The sequence below is a fragment of the Jatropha curcas genome, chromosome 11 (assembly GCF_041381405.1).
Source record: "Jatropha curcas cultivar XTBG-Jc1 chromosome 11, XTBG_Jcur_1.0, whole genome shotgun sequence".
NCBI classification, from domain to species: domain Eukaryota; kingdom Viridiplantae; phylum Streptophyta; class Magnoliopsida; order Malpighiales; family Euphorbiaceae; genus Jatropha; species Jatropha curcas.
Genome location: NC_143161.1, coordinates 9,198,807 through 9,224,567, shown reverse-complemented (window position 1 = coordinate 9,224,567; position 25,761 = coordinate 9,198,807). Strand labels below are relative to the sequence as shown.

The 25,761-nt window shown below is 35.0% G+C and overlaps 1 protein-coding gene across 7 annotated transcripts in view; it reads right to left on the bottom strand.

Annotated features, from left to right (window-relative positions):
• Nucleotides 1–655: 655 nt before the first annotated feature.
• LOC105642524 (inositol hexakisphosphate and diphosphoinositol-pentakisphosphate kinase VIP2) overlaps nucleotides 656–25,761 on the bottom strand; it is a 29,871-nt gene continuing 4,765 nt past the window's right edge. For 2 of the 7 annotated variants that reach the window (XM_089716682.1, XM_089716684.1), the window contains exons 8-31: nucleotides 25,311–25,415; nucleotides 24,456–24,548; nucleotides 22,661–22,735; nucleotides 21,944–22,029; nucleotides 21,009–21,215; nucleotides 20,467–20,566; nucleotides 20,288–20,358; nucleotides 19,735–19,816; nucleotides 19,171–19,329; nucleotides 18,942–18,984; nucleotides 18,421–18,537; nucleotides 9,990–10,072; nucleotides 9,794–9,856; nucleotides 9,643–9,717; nucleotides 8,569–8,694; nucleotides 7,193–7,434; nucleotides 6,879–6,923; nucleotides 5,863–5,929; nucleotides 5,590–5,661; nucleotides 5,007–5,260; nucleotides 4,867–4,924; nucleotides 3,469–3,636; nucleotides 1,657–1,734; nucleotides 656–1,129 (exon numbers count right to left, since the gene is read on the bottom strand). In XM_089716682.1, coding sequence (XP_089572808.1) covers nucleotides 857–1,129; nucleotides 1,657–1,734; nucleotides 3,469–3,636; nucleotides 4,867–4,924; nucleotides 5,007–5,260; nucleotides 5,590–5,661; nucleotides 5,863–5,929; nucleotides 6,879–6,923; nucleotides 7,193–7,434; nucleotides 8,569–8,694; nucleotides 9,643–9,717; nucleotides 9,794–9,856; nucleotides 9,990–10,072; nucleotides 18,421–18,537; nucleotides 18,942–18,984; nucleotides 19,171–19,329; nucleotides 19,735–19,816; nucleotides 20,288–20,358; nucleotides 20,467–20,566; nucleotides 21,009–21,215; nucleotides 21,944–22,029; nucleotides 22,661–22,735; nucleotides 24,456–24,548; nucleotides 25,311–25,415 — 2,742 coding nt within the window. In that variant the 3' untranslated portion in view covers nucleotides 656–856. The remainder of the gene's footprint in view (nucleotides 1,130–1,656; nucleotides 1,735–3,468; nucleotides 3,637–4,866; nucleotides 4,925–5,006; nucleotides 5,261–5,589; nucleotides 5,662–5,862; nucleotides 5,930–6,878; nucleotides 6,924–7,192; nucleotides 7,435–8,568; nucleotides 8,695–9,642; nucleotides 9,718–9,793; nucleotides 9,857–9,989; nucleotides 10,073–18,420; nucleotides 18,538–18,941; nucleotides 18,985–19,170; nucleotides 19,330–19,734; nucleotides 19,817–20,287; nucleotides 20,359–20,466; nucleotides 20,567–21,008; nucleotides 21,216–21,943; nucleotides 22,030–22,660; nucleotides 22,736–24,455; nucleotides 24,549–25,310; nucleotides 25,416–25,761) is intronic. The other 5 variants (XM_089716686.1, XM_089716688.1, XM_089716685.1 and 2 more) reach the window with 3 other exon arrangements.

The following is a 25,761-nucleotide window of genomic DNA, read 5'->3' as shown; positions in this document are numbered from 1 at the left end:
ACATAGAAATGGCACGAGATGGAAAAAATGGTCACGTAACTTTGGGGTGGGTGGAGGCAGCCGAACCGAATTGAAAAACACATCCCAACTGAAAAGTCCGAATTTTAAAAATGTGGAAACTGAAATGGATTAAGTATGAAATTCAAGTTGAATTGAATAAAACAAAAAAAATCCATTTTTAATAATAGAAAAGAAACCCAATTGAACCAAAAAGAACCTTGAACCAAACAAATGAAATCATGTCGATTTTTTTTATGGACCAAAATATAGACTTATCCAAACACTAATTTGATTATTTCAGTCCATTTGGTTTTCTGTAAAAAAAAACCAAACCAAAATAAGAAAATAAAAAGAATAGCATCTATTCAATTTAATTATTCAATTAGAACAAAAACTTCCTCAACCATAGTACGATTGGGATAAATCAACTTTCTTTTTAAAGAAAGCCAAAATGAACAGATTGGTAGATATAATTGAAACAAATCAATTCAACTCAATCACCTGAGCTTATTTCTTAATTATTTAACCAGATTCAAAACCAAACCACATATTTTAGAAACCATAACAATTTGATTTGATCAGTTAAGAGCAAATCTTTTATATATATTTAAGCAATAGTTATTACCCACTAGCTAAAGAAAAAAGAAGAAAAGGATACGAGCAATTTCAGTTTAAACTTAATATTACTTACAATAACTTATCTTTTGCCATTAAGAGTTATGCTTCAAAATTTTCTCCCAGGAAAGCTTAAACCTCACCTTGGTAGTTATAATTCATGTTAATGTAACAGAAGAATGCGAAAAACAAAAGGAATTTTAAAAAAATAAAACAGAGAAGAAAAAAAGAATTTAAGCTATTATTTTGCATTAGCGGTAGCGTGTTTGTCATGTTTATGGAAAGGCCAAAGATTCACCAAGCGTTCTAGTACTGCTGCACTTTTCGAGAAGTAGCCGGAGAATCCTGCTGGGGTTGCTGCTGGTGGAAAGTCTTCTGCTGGCATGGCGAACGGGCGAACCATCTTCTCCATTTTCTCTAATGTGAGATACGATCCCACTTCTTGCAGCCTTTCTGGACCCATAATAGGCAGCGTATGTTCCTGATGCAATGAGGTAGCCTCACTGTCGTTTTTCTGTCAAGCAAAATAGAAATAGTGTCATTTGTCAACATCACCCTTAAAACATGTTACTTCAATATATGTAATCTAACTTTTAAAATCTAATCTTGTGGATACACATAAGATCAGATAACTCTCAGTGTTAGCAAGGTCAATTTAATAGTATTAGGAAATGCGAAAAGAAGTTTACTGAACAATCCGAAGATGCAAAGGTATCATGTCCTTAGTAACCTAATTTAAGGTAAATTCCATAAAAATTTAATCCAACTAATGATAATTTTCAGAACCATAAGTCTAACCTCTCATTTCATTGAAGTCCAATTTCTCATCTAACATTCAATTCCATGTTTCCAAATAAAATATAAGCTAAATCATATTTAAGGGCATATTATCCTTTTGTCTCTCTCTCCATTGCTTTTCCCATTAATATATATACATATGTATATGTCCTATTCTGTAAAGTAATAAATGTTTATTTAAATGGCCTTAGGACATAATTGAAGTAGATGGAAATTTCCCCGGAACAATTGAAGAAACATTACCTCTAATGGGGATAAGTCTGCACCACGACTATATGTCATCTCTATGCGGAACCTTTTTGGGTCTTCTAAAGCAACCTGCTGTTTTAATTTTGAGAACACTTCTTGTTAAGCAAAAGAATCCCATATGAATAATTATCGAAGAATAACAAATATGAGCAGTCAGTGAAATTAGTATTAGTAAGTAAACCATTAAGTACAATTGTAGAGTAAGCATTGTTACATGATCCTGACAATAAGAAGTTGTTTTCCTGCTTTAAACATGCTCAGTATAACACCCACACATTCCAACAATCAAGAGGGCAGATACTTGTGCAATTGGATTTTTGATTGGATCTAAGAAACTATCTCAATGTAACCATTAAATGAGCTAGAAATAAGGTAAAAGTATAAGAGTACATTGTTACTAGTAAGGCTGTGCACAGTTCTTGGGGACCCGAACCAAACTGAATCCAATCGAAACCGACAAAGAACCCAGACCATAGGAACCAAAACTGAATGCAGTTTACTCTTTTGGTTCTAGTTTGGATTCTTCATTAAGAACTGAACCGAAATTGTTCCAAACCAAAAGAACTGATCTATAATTTTTTTTTAAAAAAAAAAATTTTGCCACTATGTAATCTAAAACAGCCATCATATTTTATTATGTAAAAAAAAGATTACCAATATTTACTAATAAAAATTGAACTATTTGCCCACACCAGAAATTGATAACTTACCATTTCTATCTAATATTTTAACAATAAGATAATCCATAAATGTATATAATTTAAAAAAAAAAATTCTTACTATAATATATGCAACTTAATTTGTTTTCAAAAAAAAAAAAATATGCAACTTAATTTAAGAATTAATAATCATAATAAACTTGTTTTAATTATACATCTATAGAACTTGAATAAAGATGTTTTAAATAAGCTACACATTGAAAAAGAACTGATATTATAAAACCTAAAAATATGAAACCAAATTGATATCATATTCTCGGATAATCTTATTTTAATATAAAATTTAAAGAAAAAAATTAGATACCATCATTCACTAAATATAAAAATATTGCATATATAACATATACAATTTAGGTATATATATATATATATATATATATGGTTATTTTAGCAAGTGTCAACTAACAAATAGGTCCTGTCAAAAAAAAAAAAAAAAAAAAAAAAAACAAATAGATAGGATTTCTATTAAAATTTCAACAAAAAATCACATGCAGTAATGTTTTGGATAGGGTTTCGTTAACTCTGAATTAATTTAATATTTCAATTTCAATATTTCAATTCAGTTCAATTGAAATAGAGATAAAATCAATTTTAATATTTTAATTGAGTTCAGTTAATATAGAAAAAGAACTGGAACATAAACTAGAAGCAAAGAACCAAATCGAACCGAACCAAAATTTTCAGTTCAATTTGACAGTTCTGGAGCATTTTGTTTCTGGTTCCCAAAAATAAAGAGAATCAAACTGTGCACAGCCTGGTTGCTAGAAATGAAAGGTATTTATGCAAAGTGTAATAAGACAGCCAACAAGAACTCCGGTTCCTCAAGGTTAAAGATTAACAACAAAACTTAATGTCAGTGAATTGGTTGCAAAGCATTAAAGAGAAAAAGAAAAACACCACTTCATTGGCTAGATTCAAGGTCTCAAATCAGACCAAACAAACCAATTTCTGGCGGACTGCTTATAGAACAAGCCAAGGACAGAAAAACTAACTTTCAACAATAGAAATGCTTCATCTTAAAGAAGAAAGCTAAACACCATGTAAAATTGAAAAATTTAAATAAACACAGTACAGAAAGAATCAGTACCTCAGTATTCTCAAACATCCTCAGCACAATGTAACTCATGTAGTCAAGCTCCTTGGTTTTGTGAAGACGCTCCAAGGCATTAAGACAAACAAGACTATCCTCTCCTTGAAGAGATTCGTCCAGGTTACAGTAACGGAGAACATTCATAAGGGAATGGATATGAGATTCCTGTTGGACAAAATTGCAATATATAATTTAAGAGTGCCATCATGTGTCATACAAAGAGAATATCATACTTTTATATTTATTGGATGTGAACTACATAGCACTTTCAAATATCAAATTGATGGAATATCTAAAATTTTTCATGACATAATAAAGTCAACTAGAGCAAATGAAGGAAGAATAGCAATGATAATATTTTCTCTCTTGTTGCCTCTTTGAAGAAGGGGCAACCCTCCTTTATGTTGAAAGAAGTAGAAGAATGAGCCTAGAGAAATAATAAATTGGTAGAAAAGCATGGGTTTAACTCGATACCTTTCTAATCTATTAATAGATTCTTTGGATTGAGGGTTTTGGGGGCTTCTGAGGGTAAGATAAAGCTACAGTTAACAAAATGGGTTATTTGGAAAGAGGATTTAAGGGAGGAGAGTTTTTTTATGCTTATTTTCCAACCCATCAAATGGGAGGAGTTAGAGAAGCTTAAAAACGTTGATTTCCCATATTATCCATGGTTTCCTAGAAAAAAGAACCCGAAATTGACCCATACCCTATTTCATCAATTTTTTTCTCAGTAAAAATTTTTAAAATAATGTCCTTAAAAATTTTTATTTTAATGTCCTTCAAAATCTAGTTTAGGAAGAAGCAATTTAATATACATAAATTAATATTTTATTAAAAAAATTCTAACCAATTTATATATCTGAAATAACACCTTTCATGAGAAGGGCATTTTCGTAATCTTCATATTTAATATTGCCTTCCGATACCCCCAGACCAAACAACACAAAGTTACTACACCTGACATTTACCTTATCTTACTTTAATAAACCTTCCCTCACCCATCCAAACAAAAGCTAATGCTATTTCTACTATACCAAAAGTGCACAAAGAAAGGAAACAAATACAGATTTAATCTGAACATTTGAAATCCAAAAGGACATTGATTCCGTGAAATGTTTTCAAGTCCCTCACGAGAGTTTGATACTTTGCAAGTGTAAAATTCTTCTTCAATGAGGGAAAAATTGCTAACAAGCAACCAATAAGCTATTTCTTCACCTTTCTTGGCAAACACATTTGAATGATTCCCATTTTACTTTATGTTCAAAAAATTTCTATGGAGGAAAAAATTAAGAAAATCTTGACTCCTGCTTTGTGTTTGTCTACAAGGGGGAAAGAGAGACAAAAGAGGTATAAGGCGATTTCAGAGCAAGCAAATGGTGCACATATTATACTTACTGAAGTAAAATAAAGACGTGTCCGGACATGGCGATCAGGCGTCTTCACATTTGCATACCTGTTTAAGAGTAATTGATGTTGCAATATTCAGTTAGGGCATTAAACATTTTAAGAATGAATTGAATGGTTGGAGTTAGTACTTTGGATCCAAACGATATTTTGTCTCTTTATCATCATCATCATCTTGATCCATCGATTTTTCACTTGTGGTGCTAGTTCTTCTGGGGTCTTCATTTTTAATAAAAAACTTTGATTGATTATCTGGATCGTCCTTTTCACTCTTTGTTAATGTTGAATGTTGGTCTTGATTGCTTTTTAATTCTGCAACACTGATGGCTTCTTCTTGGGTATTCCTTAGATCAATCAATATTTTACCCAACAAACGACGCGCAATCTGAAATTCAATGAAGTCGAAGTTCAGCTATGTTTAATAACGCATTCATGTTCTTAGGAAGTTGAAGAGAGCAGACACATCTATCAAGGCACAAACCATGTGATTGTTAAGAAATGCATGCTAAAATCTGTGAATCCACAAACCCAAACATACTTAAAGAGAATATGCAACAAATGGTTTCCTCAGGAAACATTAGAAAGAGTGTTCTGATCTTACAATCAACACAGGTTGTCAATACAAAAACCCAAAGCAACCAAACAAATTGCTATCACCTATCAAATGAATTTATGGTGCAAGATGAAACCAGAAGCAGCAAATCAGGGCCTCACCTTGGAGCCAATCTTCAATTTCTGCTTCGGATTAATCCCATACTCATTTGGAATGACACCATCTGCAAGTAACTGCAATAATAATATAAATGGAAGTAAGATAAAAGCAATAAAATAAGTATTTGTGGCACTCCTGAATTGTTATAATGAGAAGCAGGATTACTCATCTCATTATCAGTAAGTTAGACCAACAATTGATAAGATGTGAAATTTAAATGGAAATCAAACCACCTTTAATAATGAAACTAGTGTGTGATCAGACAGTATTCATACCTGAGCAACTTTGAAGAGTTCATCCAGCCCTTCTAGATTAAGGTGTGCATTGTGCAACAGATCATATCTACAAAATGATAGGTTGGTCAATTGAAAAGAAGCACTTTATCAGTCAGAATAGGTGTACCTAGGAATGACATAATACAAGACCATTCTTAAAATCGGATTTCCATAAAGTTTTGAAGCAAGGCCATCAATTGGCTTAAATTTTAGTGTCATGGAACATAACATCAACTTAAAAGTATTCTGTCATTACAAATTTCTTTTTCCCTTTCCTGTTCAGCACTAGGAAATAATAGCCATGCCTACATGCATGCCAGCAGCACAATTTGTGTCTAATGGCCCCTGTGCATGTTACGTATTCATGCACAGGTAGTGGCAAAAGTGCATGTTTGGCATGCCTCTGAGACCAAATGTTGTTACATGCCTATATTGGCTACCACACAAGCACAACCCAACCTAGACCACCATAATTGAGGTGCTAGTCAGCAAATCTCAAATGTCTTTCCACTACTAATTTTCAAATCGGATGCCCTTCAACAGGTAAAAACAATGTTTAGAAGCAACTTTAAAATAAAGCAATGCACAAATTTGGAATCGGGAAGTTTATCCACTAGAGGTCTTAGATTTTACATTCCATATTTCAACAAGCACTTGCAAAGAATTATCTGAAGAATTAACAGTTTGTACATTAGGGAGTGTCTCAAAGAACTATCTGGAGTAACAATAGGTTCTCAGATCAATGGAAGGTCATGACACATAATATAAGGATAAACAATGCAACATCTGATGGCAAATAGAATAGCACAAGCAATAACCTTTAGACAATAACAATCAAATTTAAGTTAGAATGCCTACTAATAGCTTAGTAGGAGAATGGGTTCTTCAAGCTAAAATCATAACATTACAAAAAGTGCTTCTACATCATGAGTAACAGAATTTTTTACTTATGTATGGATATATTACTACTACCAAACAGCTTGCATCCACATACAAATTGGAAACAGAGAACTTACTTGCAAGAGTCATAAACATCAGGAATTTGAGTTATATCAAATCGTCTGCAAGTAAAACAACAATGACACAATATCAGCAAATATAGTACCCAATGGGGGAAAGCATATTAAAATACTAACCACCCCCCCCCCCCCCCCCCCAAAAAAAAAAAAAAAAAAAAAAGAAAAGAACCCTTTTTCCGTTTGTAGACACCAGAACAACACAATTCTCAGTAATTTGAAAGAATTGAAAATGCAATATTCTTAATATATTTTATTGATTATCTACACTATTAATGTAATGAATGATCAACCGAAAGATAGCAACCACTTACACTTTGCGTTCATTGTACAAGTCCCTTTCCAGTTTTCTCCAGCGTGCATACATCAAAAGGAATCCCTCACTACCACAGGGTAATCCAGCAGCAATACGATCAATATCAATGTTTGTTTTACCAAGGGCCTTTGCTTGGTCATATGGGAGAATTACATTGTATGAGCTTGTCTCTGTAAGTTCTTCATCTTCATCCTTGGCAAGCAATCTCACTTGTTCTGTGACCTTCTTAGTCAATTTTACCTGTCCATGAAGCAAACAGAGAAGGAAATAAAAAAAAGTTTGAAAAAAAAAAGAATAAAATAGGTTATAAAACCAATGCTATAACATGCAAACATACTCTTTTGGTGTCTGACTAATAGTTCCGAGCATTATTATATATAACACATCATATAAGTTCCATATTAGAAACTACTACTATTCTTAAGACTATTTTCTTTTGGAGAAAAGATATTATAATAAAAAGACTTTCTTGATATAGCTAGGCATATTTTATATATAATTAATAAACAATTGGTTCCATAGTTGAACTGCAGTCTGACACAAAGATATTTTTTAAATATAACTTCAACGATATTAATCAAAATCACATCAAGCAGCATTGGGTGAAACCTCATGGTACAAAAAGTGATGCAAAACGTTCTTGTTGACTTGTGTGATTTAGCATAGCCTATTTAGGAGAGATTGTTGATCCTACCTTACTTGTATTTCTTCCTATTTAGAACTACATGTGTGTGTATAAATAGGATGTATAATCTCATGAAGTAATATAGAAAAATTTAGAGGAATTCTTTTTCACATATTCTCTGAAAATCAACAGTTCTTTTGTTCCATCTCAAAACTAAGAGCTACTGAGTTTTTTTTTTTTTTTTTTTGCAAGAATTTTTTTTCCCTTTATCATATTGCACTGTAACTGCACAACTTAACTTTAAACAAAAGCAAAGACACAGGCCAAATAGGGATTAACCACCACAGTAATTAGAGGCGCAAAGGACTGCTGGAGCAGGCACTAGCCTCTAGGCAAAGGCGCACACCTGAGTGAGGTGAGGCGTAAAAAATGTTTGGTTAGTTAAAAAAATTGCTTGGGATAGGTTTCCATTTTTCGGTTTTGTTCACAAGGAATCCAAAATTCTTTTATACATATTTTTATATTTAATTAACTTGAATTTATATTGAAATTCATCAATTTTCAAGTATAATATAACCAACGAATTTTATTTACTTATTTAAGAAAAAAAACTTGGATCCATTTCATTTCTAAGGTGAACCAAAACATTCCATTGTAAAACATACATATGAACAAGCAAATATGCAAATCATACATGCAAATATATTTAGGAGTACAAGGTAAAATGTCTCAGTTGAAAATATAGTTACCAGTTTGGGAAGAAGTTCAGAAGCATTTTGAGGCAGTCCAGCTCCATCAGTCATCCAAGGAAATTCAGAGGAACCAGTGTTACAAGCAGCCTTTGCACCAGAAGTTATGATCTCATTTAACCTAGCCTGCAAAAGTTAAAAAGAGAAAAGGGACCAATTATCTTAGATAACATAACAATGGGCGAGGCAATTCAAGTTGGTATGTTATTTTCGTGTTGTGCCAATACATAGGTGTTACCACTTAACATGACACAAACACGTTTATCTAATAAAACCCACTTAACTGTTAAACTAATGCTTTTCTTTTTTTTTAGAAAAAAAAGTTTTATTTAGACAATATCCTACTTATTGTATCCAATAAGAGAAAGATATGTTCACTATATGGATGCCGAAAATAGGATATTTAAGGTCAATCGCAAAAGGTCGATTTGTATTTTATTGAACCGGAATAGTCATAATGAAAATATAGAAAGTAAATATATACCAATCCAGTAGTGTTCTAAGGTTGGCATGTCAACTCGTAACATGACATTATTATCTTTTTTCAAAATTCTGTGAATGTTATTACATAATGGAAACAATTAGGTTCAACACAAATTCTAATTTTGTGTTTTATACCAGGTTCATATTGCATACACGTCATGCTGAACATTCCCACCCCTATTCCAATTTTGACAACATCAAAGTGTAGTTAATGCTCATAAAGGCATCCATGGCTCATGAGGGTCCTCATCCAGGGAAGGTATAGGGAGAGTTCTCTATCATATCAATTTTTTAAGATGTTGTCTCCACAAGAATTCATGATCATCCAGTCACAAAAGAGCAACCGTATCACCAATCCAAGGCCTTATCGTTAAGTAAATGCCATTACAGTTAGTTATTAGTTTAACCATGTCTATCTTCTGAGATCAAGTCAATCAGCACTAGTAGTAAAAAAGCAGTCTTAGGCAATAATAGCGTATAAACTAAAAGGAATATACGTGAATTGAGTTATTAACATTCTTTGGGCCGTAATCTTACTCAATGACTAGATGCTGACTGCAACATATTCACATATAAAAACGCAAGACAAACCTTGGCTTCTTCCATCTCAACACTGGCATTGTCAAGTCCATCCAACATTGAGGAATCTTTGCTAACAAGGGAAACCTGGACAAAGCTTGATGAGTAAACTACAATTAAACATCCATGAGCAGTCAAACCCTAAAAACATGAGACCACAAACCAGGATTGGTGTAAGTTGTCCTTCGAGATCAAGGAGGCCTTTGGCAAATGCAGCTGCAGACATCTGCAAACAAATATCTTCTAAAATGGTGTTTGGTGCCAGAAATATTTGGACAACAAAGAAAGCAATTAACAGAATGACAACAAATCAACCAAGATCAATTATTATTTTCTCCTCATGAACTGTTATGTTATACCTGAACTCGACCCTCATCAGAGCTGTAAATTTTAAGATCGTGACGATACGTGCTATGAAGGCGTAGCAAGCCTGTACCTTCACCTGCAATGCATACAGCTTTTATCAAGAGAAACTTAGGAGGATGCTAAATATTAAATCTAAAAAATTTTTGGACATGACAGATAAAGCCGTCGAGCATGTTGTACCATATCAACCGCCATCTATTTCTTCAGCTCCCTAAAATTCATGTGGTGACTAGGGAGTCTCGCTTAACTCCTGATAATTCTAATTTCTATTGATTCTACTCCTATTGCTGACGGTTTTGATATTCCTATTGCTATTAGAAGAGAAGTTAGAGCTTGTATTAAACATCCTATTTCTAACTTTGTTTCCTATAGTTACCTCTCTCTTTCATATAGATTTTTTCTGTCTGTTGCTTCAGTTTCTATTCCACAGGATTGGCAAGAAGCATCTTATGGTAAATGTTGAGAGATTATATTGTAATTGTATTTCTTGTATCTCATCAATCGATTACATAGGTCTATATATAAGGAATTCCCATGCTACCGAGCTATTTAGGAATACAAATCATAAACTAATTAGGAATCTAACTCCTAATAGAACTCTATTTACAACTAATTCTTAACACTCCCCCTCAAGTTGGAGCATAGATGTTAATCATGCTCAACTTGTTACAAACTACTACTTTCAGCAAAGCACAATACCATACTCAGCAACTATACCCACTTCATTATAGCAATATAGAATCCCAAACCAAATAGTAGTAGCAGAATTAAGACAATACACTTAGGTTGTCGAAACAAATCTCACTGAACCAGAAAAACTCACAGGGCTGTTTCAAGCTTCCATAATCAATGCCTCAAAGAGGAAACCCAGTAGCGCGGATATTCAGAAACGCAGCAAAGGAAAATCTGGCAAACGGAGCACACCACTGAAGGCCAAGAACACAATGCAACTCACTGGGGTTGCACTGCTCTTGACAAAGGAGAAGGTTCAAAAGCAGAATACCTGTAATTGCAGCAAAGGTGCAGTACTAAACCCTAATGCAAAAAGGAATCACTAGAAAATCACCGAAAATTACCTAAACCAATTGTCACAGCAAAGGAAAAATATGTTTCCTCAGCAAATTAAAGCAACAACAGTAGCAGAGGACTGTCCGACACAGCTGCAACAGAATCGCAGCAAACAAACCCATTGAATAAGCCCAAGAATGACGATGCAACTCACTGGGTTGCACGTCTCTCTTCAAGCCAACGTCGGAGAGAGGAACCGGAATGAAAAAGACCATTAGATATGCACCAGCGCGTGAACTAGAGCGGGAAGAAAGAGGTGGCGAGTGGTGGCCATTCACTTGGAATCCAGCGACCGGATTCTGAGGTCGCTGATCGGCAACTGGAGAATATCCTAGGGTGGATGGTAAGGCAAAATACTAACCCTAGAAAGGCTTCCTAGGGTGGCAGTAGCTTCTCGTAAGGGAAGTTTCGAGAAATTTTTTTTTTTTTTTTTTTTTTTTTTTTTTTTTTTTTTTTTTTTTTTTTTTTTTTTTTTTTTTTTGTGTGTGTGTGTGTGTGTGTGTGTGAATGGAAGGCTCTGATACCATGTTGAGAGATTATATTATAATTGTATTTCTTGTGTCTTATCAATCAATTATATAGGTCTATATATAAGGAATTCCTATGCTTCCTAGCTATTTAGGAATACAAATCATAAACTAATTAGGAATCTAACTCCTAATAGAACTCTATTTACAACTTGTTAAGGATTAGTTGTAAAAAGAACTCTATTAGGAGTTGTAAATAGAACTCTATTAGGAGTTAGATTCTTAATAGGTTTATAGTATCTTGTATGTGTATATATATGTGTCCCTATTGATGAATCAAATACAGAAAAATATTTTTCCACATTAAATCTACATGGTATCAGAGCCTTTGGCTCGTTAAACCTTTTTTTTTCCGTTTGCGTTGAAATTCCAGCGGCTGTCGGTCTCGGTGACAGTTCTAGGGTCACCGTTTTGTCTCACCACCTACCTCAGAAGGTTCCCCAGCTGCCGATCGGCGTTCCCTCCAAATCCGGTCACCGGATTCCCTGCGCGTGGGCCCCACGCGCTGCTTTTGTGTTTCTGCTACAGTACCACGCGCCGGCGCATGGCGGCGCGTCCGGCTATTTCCGGCGATCGGAAATAGTTCTCTGGCTTCGTTTCAACTTCAACAATCTACTCAGGTGGTTGTTTTTCCGATCCGGCGAAGTTTTGGTAGGGGCGTTCTCAGTTTTTGTCAATTTGGCGTTTTCAGGTTACTGTTTGCTCCTGTTTGCTTTTGAAAGGCTATTTTTTTTTGGATCTCTTTTTGGGTTGCTGGTAGGGTGTTTAGTTTTTGTTAATAATGGATCCTCCAACTACAGATTCTAAAACTACTATTACTGAATTAATCCCAGCAATGAATAAGATCACAGAACATAAATTGAAAGGAACTAATTATTTAGATTGGAGTAAGACAATTCGAGTTTATTTGCGAAGCGTTGAAAAAGATGATCATTTAATTGATGATCCACCAACTGATGACACTAGGCAACGTTGGCTCAGGGAAGATGCTAAGTTATTCCTACTGATTCGCAATTCTATTGACAGTGAAGTGGTTGGATTAATCAATCATTGTGAGTTTGTTAAAGAATTAATGGAATATCTTGAATTCTTGTATTCGGGAAAAGGTAATCTGTCTCGTATGTATGAGGTCTGCAAAGGATTTTATCGGGCTAACCAGCGAGATATGACCCTTACAGCTTATTTCATGGAATTTAAAAAGATTTACGAGGAACTTAATGTTTTATTGCCTTTTAGTCCCGATGTTAAGGTTCAACAAACGCAGCGAGAACAAATGGCTGTAATGAGTTTTCGTGCAGGTCTTGCTCCAGTTTTTGAAACTGGCAAATCACAAGTTCTTTCAAGCAGTGATGTTACCTCTCTTCAGGAGACTTTTGCTAGATTGCTCCGTACTGAAGGTTCTCATACACCTTCCCCTTCTGATAATAGTGCCCTTGTGAGTCATAATCAGGTAGCTAGACAGCCAGGAAACAGAGGAAGAGGAGGAAATAACCGTGGTAATGGACCAATCACTCGGGAGACAAGCATTCTTATCTGTCATTATTGTCATGAACCTGGTCACACTAAACGGTATTGCAAGAAACTAATAAATAAGCCACCAAGGGTAAATATGGCAAATCAAGATTATGCAGTTACTTCTTCTGACAACAATGTAACAATTTCTGCTGCGGAGTATGCTGAGCTCTCTAGATACCGTTCCTCTAAGTCTACTAATTCCTCAATTGCTGCTGCTGCCAACTCAAGTACTCCTCCTTCTTGTCTTATGTCTACCTCATCAGAGTGGGTCATTGATTCTGGTTGCACCGATCACATGACAGGTAACCCTAGTCTCTTATCCTCATTAAAAGAACCTAAACAATTTAATCGTCATGTTACTCTAGCTGATGGGTCCACATCTCCTGTCAAATGTATTGGCACTGCCAATCCCATTCCATCTCTTCCATTGTCTTCTGTTTTTTGTTTGCCTCGTTTTTCGTTTAATCTATTATCTGTTAGCAAAATTACTCGTATGCTGAATTGTTGTGTCAAATTTTATCCTACATATTGTGTGTTTCAGGATCTTTTGACGAAGCGGATTATTGGTAGAGGACGTGAGTCTGGTGGCCTTTATCTTCTGGATGAACACGTTTCATTATCTCTTGGCTTGTGCTGGTGCTCTATCTCCTCTTGAGGTTCATTGTCGTTTGGGTCATCCATCATTGTCTACTTTAAAGAAGTTGTGTCCGCAGTTTCAGTCTTTGGAATGTGAATCTTGTCAATTTGCCAAACATCATCGTTTACCTTTAGTTCCTCGAGTCAATAAACGGGTTTCATCCCCTTTTGAGTTAGTTCATTCTGATGTTTGGGGTCCATGTCCTGTTATTTCTAAAATTGGCTTTCGGTATTTTGTAACTTTTGTGGATGATTATTCTCGTGTTACTTGGTTATTTTTAATGAAAACTCGTTCTGAGATATTCTCTATTTTCTGTTCTTTTTGTGCTGAAATTAAAACTCAATTTAATACTTCTGTTCGCATATTGCACAGTGATAATGCTAAAGAATACCTATCTAGTTCCTTCCAATCTTATATGTCACAAAATGGTATTCTCCATCAAACATGTTGTGTTGATACTCCTTCTCAAAATGGGGTTGCAGAAAGAAAGAATCGACATCTTCTTGAAGTTGCTAGGGCACTTTTATTCCAAATGAAAGTCCCTAAACATTTTTGGGCTGATGCTGTCTCTACTGCATGTTTTTTGATTAATCGCATGCCTTCTTCTGTGCTTAATGGTGCAATTCCTTATAATGTCTTGCTTCCTTCTAAACTTCTATTCCCCATTGAACCTCGTATTTTTGGTTGTACTTGTTTTGTTCGTGATGTTCGTCCACAGGTTTCCAAATTAGATCCAAAGTCCCTTCGTTGTGTTTTCCTTGGGTATTCTCGGCATCAAAAAGGGTATCGTTGTTTCTCTCCCGATCTTGACCGTTATCTTATTTCTGCAGATGTCACATTTTTTGAGAATACTCCATTTTTTCCTTCTTCTATATATAAGAGTGAGAGGGAGGATGATGACCTTTTAGTCTATGCTATCCAGCAAGTTCATAACTCTCCTGCTCCTGCTCGTATTCCTGACCTTGCTCTTGCTCCTACTCCAGTGTCTGCTGCTTCTATTCCCGCTCCTGCACCAGCATCTACACGCCCTCGTTTTGAACAGGTTTATTCCAGGAGACCAGGAACTCTTGACTCACTTCCTCCACCTGCCGTTTCAACAGAAGATCCGGTTCTCTCCACTCAACCTGAGCCTGTGCCATCCACTCCCCAGTCAGACCTTGACCTTCCCATTGCTCTTAGAAAAGGTAAACGCAAGTGTACCTACCCTATTTCCTCTTTTGTTTGTTATGATCATCTTTCTTCTTCATCTCGTTGTTTTGTAAGTAACTTAGACTCTGTCTCTATTCCTAAAACTGTTGTCCAAGCCTTGTCCCATCCTGGTTGGTGTGCAGCAATGAAAGAGGAGATGGCTGCCTTAGATACTAATGGTACTTGGGATCTTGTGCCTCTCCCGGCAGGTAAGAAAGCTATTGGTTGTAAGTGGGTTTTCACCGTTAAAGTGAATCCTGATGGGACTGTTGCTCGTCTCAAGGCTCGATTAGTTGCAAAGGGTTATTCTCAGATCTATGGCCTTGATTATTCTGATACTTTTTCTCCTGTTGCCAAATTGTCTTCTGTTCGTTTATTTATTTCATTAGCAGCTACTTTTGACTGGCCTTTACATCAGCTGGACGTTAAGAATGCCTTTCTTCATGGGGATCTTCAGGAGGAAGTTTACATGGAGCAACCACCAGGCTTTGTTGCTCAGGGGGAGTCGGGTAAAGTGTGTAAACTTCAAAAATCTCTTTATGGCCTAAAACAGAGTCCTCGAGCTTGGTTTGGTAGATTTTGCAATGTGGTACATCAATTTGGCATGCAGAAGAGTACTTCTGATCATTCTGTATTTTTCAGAAGTACTAAGACTGGTTTGATTCTACTTGTGGTTTATGTTGATGACATTGTTATTACAGGGAGTGATTCAGCCGGCATTACATCACTCAAATCATTTCTCCAGACTCAGTTCCAGACAAAAGACTTAGGCTTGTTGAAGTATTTTTTGGGTATTGAAGTATCTAGGTGTAAGAGAGGCATCTTCTTATCTCAAAGGAAGTATGTCCTTGACTTACTGAAGGAAACCGGAAAGTTGGGTGCCAAGCCATGCAGTGCTCCAATGACTCCAAATATGCAACTTTCAATTGGTGGTGAGCTATTTGATGATCCTGAGATGTATAGAAGGTTAGTGGGCAAATTGAATTATCTTACCGTAACACGTCCAGATATTGCTTACTCTGTGAGCGTCTTGAGCCAGTTTATGTCTTCTCCTACTGTTATCCATTGGGAAGCTTTGGGACAGATTTTGTGCTACTTGAAAGGTAATCCAGGTCGTGGCCTGCTTTACAGTAATCATAGGCATTTGAACATTGAATGTTTTTCAGATGCGGATTGGGCAAGTTCGAAGGTTGATAGAAGATCAACTTCAAGATATTGGGTCTTTGTAGGTGGAAACTTGATATCATGGAGGAGCAAGAAACAAAATGTAGTCTCACGATCGAGTGCTGAATCAGAATATCGAGCTATGGCACAATCTGCTTGTGAATTAATTTGGATTAGTCAGTTGTTAGAGGAAATTGGCTTCAAGTCATCCTTGCCTGCAAAGTTATGGTGTGATAATCAAGCTGCTCTTCACATTGCATCAAATCCAGTATTCCATGAACGAACAAAACATATCGAGATTGATTGTCATTTCATTCGTGAAAAGATACAACAGGGTGTTATCTCTACAGGACACGTTAAAACAAGTGAACAGTTAGGGGATATCTTTACAAAAGCTCTAAACGGACCCCGGGTTGACTATCTTTGTAACAAGTTAGGCATGATTAATATCTATGCTCCAACTTGAGGGGGAGTGTTAAGGATTAGTTGTAAATAGAACTCTATTAGGAGTTGTAAATAGAACTCTATTAGGAGTTAGATTCTTAATAGGTTTATAGTATCTTGTATGTGTATATATGTGTCCCTATTGATGAATCAAATACAGAAAAATATTTTCCCACATTAAATCTACACAACTAATCCTTAACTGTAAAAAAGGAAACTTTAGCAAAAAAATGAGACTTAGGAACTTTTCACTCCTCCATTAAGGAACAAATAAGTTGGATGTAAATGGGTGTTTATAATAAAAGATAAGGCAGATGGTTCGATTGAAACGTACTGTTAAGAGAAAATATTGTAGTTGTATTTCATGTATCTCATCAATGAATTACATAGGTCTATATGCAAGGAATTCCTAGGCTACCTAGGCTATTTAGGAATACAAATCATAAACTAATTAGGAATATACTTCGGAACTAATTAGGAATACTTGCTCTATATTGATTTCCCTTAACACTCCCCCTCAAGTTAGAGCATAGATGTTAATCATGCGCAACTTGTTACAAATATAGTCAAAACAAGCACCATTCAAAGCTGTTGGGAAGATATCTCCCAATTATTCTCTGTTATCCTAGTCATTACCGGAACAACATCAGTGATAACAGCCTTAGGTTCGATAATCCCTGGAGTCCCCATGACTTTTAAATGGAAACGCTTTCAGCAAAGATAGCACAACACCACGCTCAGCAACTGCACCCACTTCACAATAGCAATAAAGAATCTCAAACCAAATAGCATTAGCAGAATCAAGACAATACACTTCGGTTGTTGAAAACAAAGAGGAGAGGAACAGGAACTCAGAAACAAATCTCACTGAACCAAAAAACAAATCTCATATTTTATTTTACAAGTTGGCATATGTGATATCTGTGCACCAACTTGAGGAGGAATATTGAATAGTTACTTCCTATTTTATGAAATGTCATATTTGTATTTATTCCTTATGTTAAGGATTATGGAATACTTGCTATACTAGGATTAGAGAATATTTCCTATTTTAGGATTATAGCACGTATACATGCTTCTTCATAGAGATTTTTATTAAGAATAAGAGTAATTTTTTCTCTCTCAAAATACCTAGAAATAACAAAAAAATGCAAAGCTAAAGACTATTGACTACCCATTACCCATTATAATACCTGCCTACAAATAACAACCCATAAAAATAAAGAACTTGCTTAATTTCCATCCACTATTAAAGAGAATGATTCCCATTAGAATATTAAATAAAACTACCCTAATTATAGCAACTCTGTAACAAGTTGATATTTGGTTACACAACGAATCGAGATGAAAACCACTTCAAATCAATGAAGGGACTAACTCCTTTCAAATTATCCATTTATTTTTATAATTCTATTGATCACTTAAAACTAAATTAACATATTCAGATTCTTTCTTTGTCCTTTCAATATTAAATTTCATCCCCCTTCCATCTATCCAAACTAAAAATAAATGTTTCTCTTTCCTTCCCATCCACATCTAATTTTTAATTTTCCAAATATGAGACAAAAGTTTCCTTCTCCCATCCCATCCCCCTCTTCCCTTCCTTTAAAAAACCTTCCCTTCCCCTTCACCCCTTTCAACCTTGCATAGTGTTAGAGAGAAGGAGATGATGCATCTTTTGAGTTTTGGTTTTTGAAGGATTTTTTTACCTGAAACTTTGCAGTAATGGTGAATTAGGAAAGTTCAAAGTTCACTTTTGGCATGAGATTTCAATAAGGAAAGCTTAATTTTTTTTACTATTTTTAAGTTTGAATATTCAACTTCTAATATAAAGCAAAAATTATTTAAAATAGGAAAATATATAGAAATTTTCAAGCGCACCAAAATCCAGTACTATGCCTGACGTGAGGGCCCAGATGTAATAGGCATGCCTATTAAGTTTGCATCTCACTGGGGTATGATTCAGGCAAGAAAGTTGCGCCAAGTTGAGCCTTGAGCCTGGGCACACATTAAGAACACTAGAAATCTAATGGAATTGTTTTTTTTTGTAAACCATTAAAAACCAAGGTTATGTTTGGGGAAACTGTAATGGAACATAATGTAATATTGTCAAAGACATCTCTAGTAAGAGTATAGAAAATGACAATTCATGAAGCTCCATTTGTACACTACAACACTAATGCAATTACCACAAAAACCATAAATTAAACAAGGAATTCTGAAGAAGACTTGAGTCCCAGTTTTTGCTAGTCACAGATGCTCTAGTTATGAGATTGTAACAAAATGTGTGGAGAGAGGATTAAGAAAATAAACCTTAAACATACAAATCCTTATGAGATTACTCCCATAAAGCAGGTCAAGTGAACTAATTTTGCAGGAAAAAAGGAAAGTAAATAACTTACCTGGATACATATTATTCCGAAAATATCTACCCAGTTCTTCTGCCTGCAAAACAATTAGAAACAGAAAAGAAAAATCAAAACAGAAGTTAGAAGGGTACCTGATGATGAAAGGTGTTAACCTTTAAGAATTTTGCCAGCATGCTTATCTGAAGATATCTTTATCGTTCTATTGTATATGCAAAGATGAATAAAGAACCATATCTATCTATGAGTTACTAATAATTAACACCTGCTTTCTGCCAGCATGAGTAAGAACACCCCCATACTTAAGAACCATCAGAGCTTCGACAGGTCGTTCTTCCTCACCTTCACCATTACTTTTTGGAACTTTAACCCACTTTAGTGGCTTTAGCTGGACCTTCCTATAAATTCCAGAGAAATGCCCACCCTGGATCATAAAAATTTGAAAATATTACAATAAGACATACTCCCAATTATAGTGTATTAAAGATACTGGTAAGCATAAGATTAACAGTTAGGTGTGACGACTATTTATTCTTTTCCTTCACCACATGGTCCAGCATCATTCGCATTAGTTTTAACAATTGCCGAAATACAAGTCAAGCGAAACCACCAATCAAATTGTGAGCTAACTATATCACAATGACCACTTTCGCTAGAGAATAAGGTTGAATGTTAAAAATAAATTTAATTCCTTTAGGATAAAAAAACTGATTAAAATGAGCAAACATGCGCACGCAGAAGCAATAAACCCACTTGAGGCTAGGTTAGAGCACAAATGCAATGCAACATATTACTGAATCGAAAATTCATAATTTGAAGTGATGCTAACCTCTTCAAGCACTGCTTTAACTTGGCGAAGCTTTTCAGCGTGCTCAATGTCCTCCGCCTCACTATCACTTTCTCGACCAGGTCTGCATAATGTATGAAGTCACCAATAAATCAGAATCGAACTACTCAATTTAATAGTGGATAAAGTAATTCCCACTCTTATTTTTAATTTCAACATAGGACGCCAAGATACAACATTTGGATTCTTCACTTGGTACTAACACAAATGAAAGGTATATCATGGACCTAAACTCTCCAAGCTCTCAAGTTTGTGCTTCTACTGTTTCTCAAAAGACCTCAACATAAATCATGTACTTATAACCAATCCATATTCCAGAAAATAGATCCCCTAAAAGAGAGAAAAATATATATTTCAAATGCATGATGTCGACCATGATAAGGGAAGCAACCATAAAATTTATACAATGAGCATATGTCCAAAATTGCAATTTACCAAGTTCTGAACATGCACATTAGTAAGACGGATTTCATATCATATGTACAAATTAACCATGGCAACAAAGATAAAATAGAGTTACAGTTTTGGGTAAAACCTTGTCCGTGGTACAAGCATTCGTGTGGCATCCAACAGATCTTGCAACTGAATTGCACTTTTAAGTTTCGTCTGCAGAACAAATGAAGGGGGGGGAGAGAGAGAGAGAGAGAGACCCAAATATTAACCAGTTGTCTTGCAAGATATTAGAAAAAGAAAAGTACCAACAAACTAACTCACTTCAGATCTAGGTCGTCCCCCATTGTATTTCAACATCAGGTTTAATAGCTTTTCCTCAGTAACCTTTAACTTCACCTTCTGTTTTGGAGTTCTATCACCACTGTCCACGAAAAATTTACATAAAAAGAGAACTGAAGATCACCTCATTTTTTAATTCCATAAAATTGTGTAGAATTCTCACTTGAGATTCTGTAACTTAAATCCCACGAAATTCAGAATACTTAGAATGAATCTTTTGTGATGAATGGAATTCAAGATTGAATTCCACAGTAATGCAAAACCAATTAGAATTAAATACACTCCATTATTTAATTAAAGCAAAACTCTTCTCTATCTTTTGACACTCCCTCTCTTTAATGCATGCAATGCATTCTTTGAAAGAACATATGAACTCAATTCTCCATTTGTTCCAGACACAATACTAGTTTGATTTCTAGTTATGGCAAACAAACTATGGATTCAATTGCTATAGATTCTTGAAAATAAAATAAATTCCTTGTTAACTAATCCAGTAAAAACAAGAGGGAATTTTTACAACATACTGGCGAATGATTGCTATTACACAGCGTAACTCCTCTGACTGCCCAAATGCACCAATAATCCCACTTCCCTGACGAGTTAGTCCCTCAGAAGGCTGTACTGGTTCATTGACTTTCCATGGTAAAGTGGGTGGAATTACTGATGAAAGGTGAGGAGCTTTGGCATCTAAGAACATCTTCCTTAATACACAAGCAGCATCATCATAGTATCTGCATTAGAGAGAGTACTAATAAGTAAAATATAAGGAAACTAAGAGTAGTGCAAAGGTGGTCAACAGGAAAATGGATAACAGAGTATACTAGCTTCCGTCAAAATAATCAGCCTGAAATGTTAAATAAATAACAAAAACTAAAATTATAAAAGTTGGAATAAAAACAATGAATACAATATCAAATTTTTATAAAACTCGAGAATGTTTAGTTGTCATGCTTGAATGAATAAAATACCACTTTATTTCTGAAGATTTAAGCATTACAGTGACATAAATCAAGCATTAGTAGTTTGAAAAGTATCATGATAAAATGTCTTGATCATTAATATATGTTGTGTCGTACCAATTACAAGAACACTGATGCATCATGATGAAGCTCACCAAGTTTCAAACATTATTTTTATTTTATTTTTTACGCTTGATTAGTTTCCAGCTAAATTTGTAAAGTTTTATGTCACAAATCACAATTCCTATGCCACTTTCAGTCTTCAGACACAACAAAATTCTCAAGAGATTGGGGGCAGGGGCAAGGAATCAGCCTTAAGTTAACACAGCAATGACAACAACACAAATAGCGACAACTGAATTTTTTTTTTTTGTGCTTCCTCTTGGTTCCTTTTGGAGAGGAAATTCAATATAATATTTACACCCTAAAATGACTTGCTAAGATTTGTAGCAACACATGTTTTTAGGCTATATCAAGAATGAGAAGAAAGTGAGTATTACTTGTAGGAATTTTTCACAAAACTCCATCCATTCACATCACATACATATGACCGTCCTTCACAACGCAAGAGATCAAACCCACAAACCTGCAAGCAATGAGTGAAATAATGACTACAATAACAACAAAAGTAATAACGTAGACAAATACTTTAGGAGCTTATTTTACTAATACAACTTGCTCTAGCATTCATGTTCAAACTACCCACGATTAACAAATAACTGCATATTAGCTCTGCTTATATGACTTCAGATAAACCGGTAAGAGTTCAAATAAAGACAGCAAAGCCTATGCTAAAGTAATTACCACCAAGACGAATTGAAGCACATATTATTGAGATCTAAAAAAAAAAAACATTATATTTCCAAAAATAGAAGAGAAAAAATTTTGAACAGCCTAATTGGAATGGGCAACAACAAGATGAGCTTATTGTTCTGGCAAACTTCAGTAGTTCAGGGTGAAACACTAGAGAGCCAACTCGTCCAACTAAGATCACTAATCATTTAATGGAAATTTACTGTGATAGATAATCAAGGCACAAGTCGATAAACAAATGTGGTGACACTTTGCACAATGTTGAATAAGTAAAAAGAAAAAAAAAAAAAAAGAAAGTGGAATGCATTAGATATTTCAAAGTGGCCACAATCAAGTTAGTAAAAATAATAACACATTGGAAATCAGAAGAATACTGATTATTGAATCTAAATTCTAATGTATACCGCTTGCCTAAACGCCAAGCAAACTTCTCTTGCCATTTGCTTCTCATTAGGTGTCAGCAACACAGGATACCTCACCTGTAACAGAAATTAACAATAATGAGTTTCAAACATATCCTGAGGAGCTACTTAAATACAAAGTAAATTCAACAAATCCAGTGCTGCTCATCAGATCCTTAAACCTCAACCCATTTGTAAATAAGTGCCCAATCTCCCCCAACAGTTTATTCCTTCCTTTCCCTTTTTAAATGGAATTCCGGCTTTTCAAACAAGTTTCTCAACACTTCCACGAACAAACAAACAAACTAAATAGAGACATTCTATGCAGCAAAAGAGACTTTAAATATGACTTGAAAATGAAAGCACTCTTGAAGACAGCAAAAAAGAAAAGAAAAAAAAAAAAAAAAGGCAACGTCCAATTTAAACCAAACAGAGCCTAAATGATTCATTACAGGCAGTAAGTTGTATTAAATACATCAAGCACCCAATCTAAACCTCACAGTTTTGAAGAGCAATTGAACAACAAAAGCCACAAAATAAACATTCCTCATTTATGGAAATGAAGCATTACAGATTTACTCGATGATAAAAGTATTTAAGGTTTTGATTTGCATTTGTTCCATGCATGGCAAGCATGTGATTCTCTTTACTCTCCTCTAAGAGACCCATGTGTCACGGGCATAGAGTCTCGCGCAGCACTGCGCCCGTGCGGCGCCCCGGGAGCCCTCCCGCATAGTAGTCGATCCCTGAAAATTCCAGCTACTTGTTTCCTTCACCATTTTACCCTTTTGTCATCAAATTTCACTGTTTCTCAACAAACTCCGGACCTTGAAAAAAATAAAAATAAATAAATAAGCTAAATCCTGACCCTCATGCTTCTAAAGTTTCCTAATTTGTGAAGCCTCTCACCGAAAGACTTTGCCACATGGCTCCGCTATGACTCATCAACCAAGGGACTGATGCTTGCCTAACATTAAGCAAAATTTAAAATGACCAATCCACTAACCAGAGTTAGCGGAAAAGATAGGAACTAAGAACATGCTGCTGACAACTATACTGATAATCAAATTGAAGACTAGTGGTAGCCTGCAGACAACATTAATTGTTTTCTGTTCTAGATAAATCTGAAGAGAAGATATTGAAGAGTAACTGCACTATATTGATGACAGCCAGCAACACAAGTAAGCAAGTGCAATATTTCACATTGACGAACAAAATAATTTCATTAAATATCAGTTTAACGCTATTGTCCTCTCTGTCATTTCATCACCTTCAATCAGATATACAAGTCTTCACAAGGGCAGGCACTCAACTCCATTACACGTCGCCAAATCATCTCAACATTCATATGATAGTGCTTAAGGTATTTCATGATACTTCTTCCACACTTTTTGGCATTCATTTGACTTTAGATCAACCATAGGAGAGTTCAGTAATGATTAGTAACAAAAATCAATTTTTCTCATATGGAACGAAGTGAATGAACCATTTACCAAGAACAGGTGACATCCATAAAAATCTTGCTTTCGCACACTTCAAAATCTCCAAGATAAAAAAGAAATATTGCCAGAATAATAAGAGTAACGACAGGGATTTTTTTCCTTTTTTTTTTTTTTTTTTTTTGAATCAACAACAACAGGGATTTGAGAAACAGGGAATTGACATATAAGAGAGTAAAAAATGGATCTGTGTATCTCAAAGTTAGGTGTTCGGGTGTGTGACAGTAATATTTGTGTCTCAAGTATTTGGATATATGGAAGAGAGATGCTTAGTAAACTGCATAAGTTAAAGGAATTACTTCCTTGCCGTCAGGGTTTCTCATAACGACACCATCAACAACAGGAGACTTCCTTGCCTCAGCATGTGCATATTCAGGGCCAACAGTATATACCTATAATCAGCCAATGAGATGCCAAAGCAACCATTCATGAGGATTGGAAAATAAACAATTTAATTGCTACAGAATTAAAAGTTGCATGCAAAGAAAAACTATATGAAGAAGAAGTCATAAAAGCATTACTGGAGATACAAATAACCTCGAAAATCAAAACCAACCAGCAGTGAATAGCAGGAACTGAAAACAATTTACGAACTGCATACTAAGCAATGACCAGTTGAGACAACAATGAGTCAATACAAGAAACAAAATAATTGATATAGCTAGAAACTCATCTTACTTTTCACAAATTCAATTCCTTATAATTGATATGTTTATGAAAAAAATAGATATTTGGAATAATATAGTCAATCAATTGAAAGGATGCTCCCTTACAGTCACAACACATGTGCTCAACACAGTGCATGGAAGACACCAATCACAAAAGAGTGACAGCAGGCTTTGGGTGCAATAAATCATTTTCTTATGGAAGCGGTTAATTCCAATTTTAAGAAGAAAAAAAGTTAATTGAAATTTCAACCTAAAGAGAATGAAAATTTACTAAAATTTATAAAATCTCACAAAATCATCAAAGGACCTTAGAAGAATAATCCAACTGTTTAAAGCAACTCACTGCCTCCGATCCAACAAATTTCAGTTTGAAAGAGTCTGTTAAATAGTTAAAGTATTGCACAAGAATGTGTGCTTCATTGGCAAACAAAATTTAAGAGTAATCAAACATATTTTAGGAAGTAATATAGGTGCCAAGCATGCAACCTTGACATCTGTTCCTCCTGTTGGCATAAATTCTTCATATATATAAGAGCCTTCACGCCTCACTCTTCTAACCTCTGGGTGGAACTCACTAGACCGATTCCCAACCTGAATCAGAACCAATCAGATACAAAGTAATTCATAATGAAAATAGATACTTATCAGTAAATAAATTATTGAGACAAAAAAGTAATTGCACATGCTGAAATGTCTAATGCAAATATTACATCTTAATTCTGATAACACGGTTATAGTTTAATAAGTTCACAGCCATACACCAAGTAGAGGTAACCTAAAAAAAAAGAGATTTGAGTTTCCTTTTCTATTACCAGAAAACTCATTCTGATAAAAATCTCTTTCAATAGTAGATTCACCTAGGATTTAAGAAAGAGTAAAATTACTGATTTACATGCCAGCATCAGAGAAGAAACATGGAGCGTATTTTTTGCTCCGG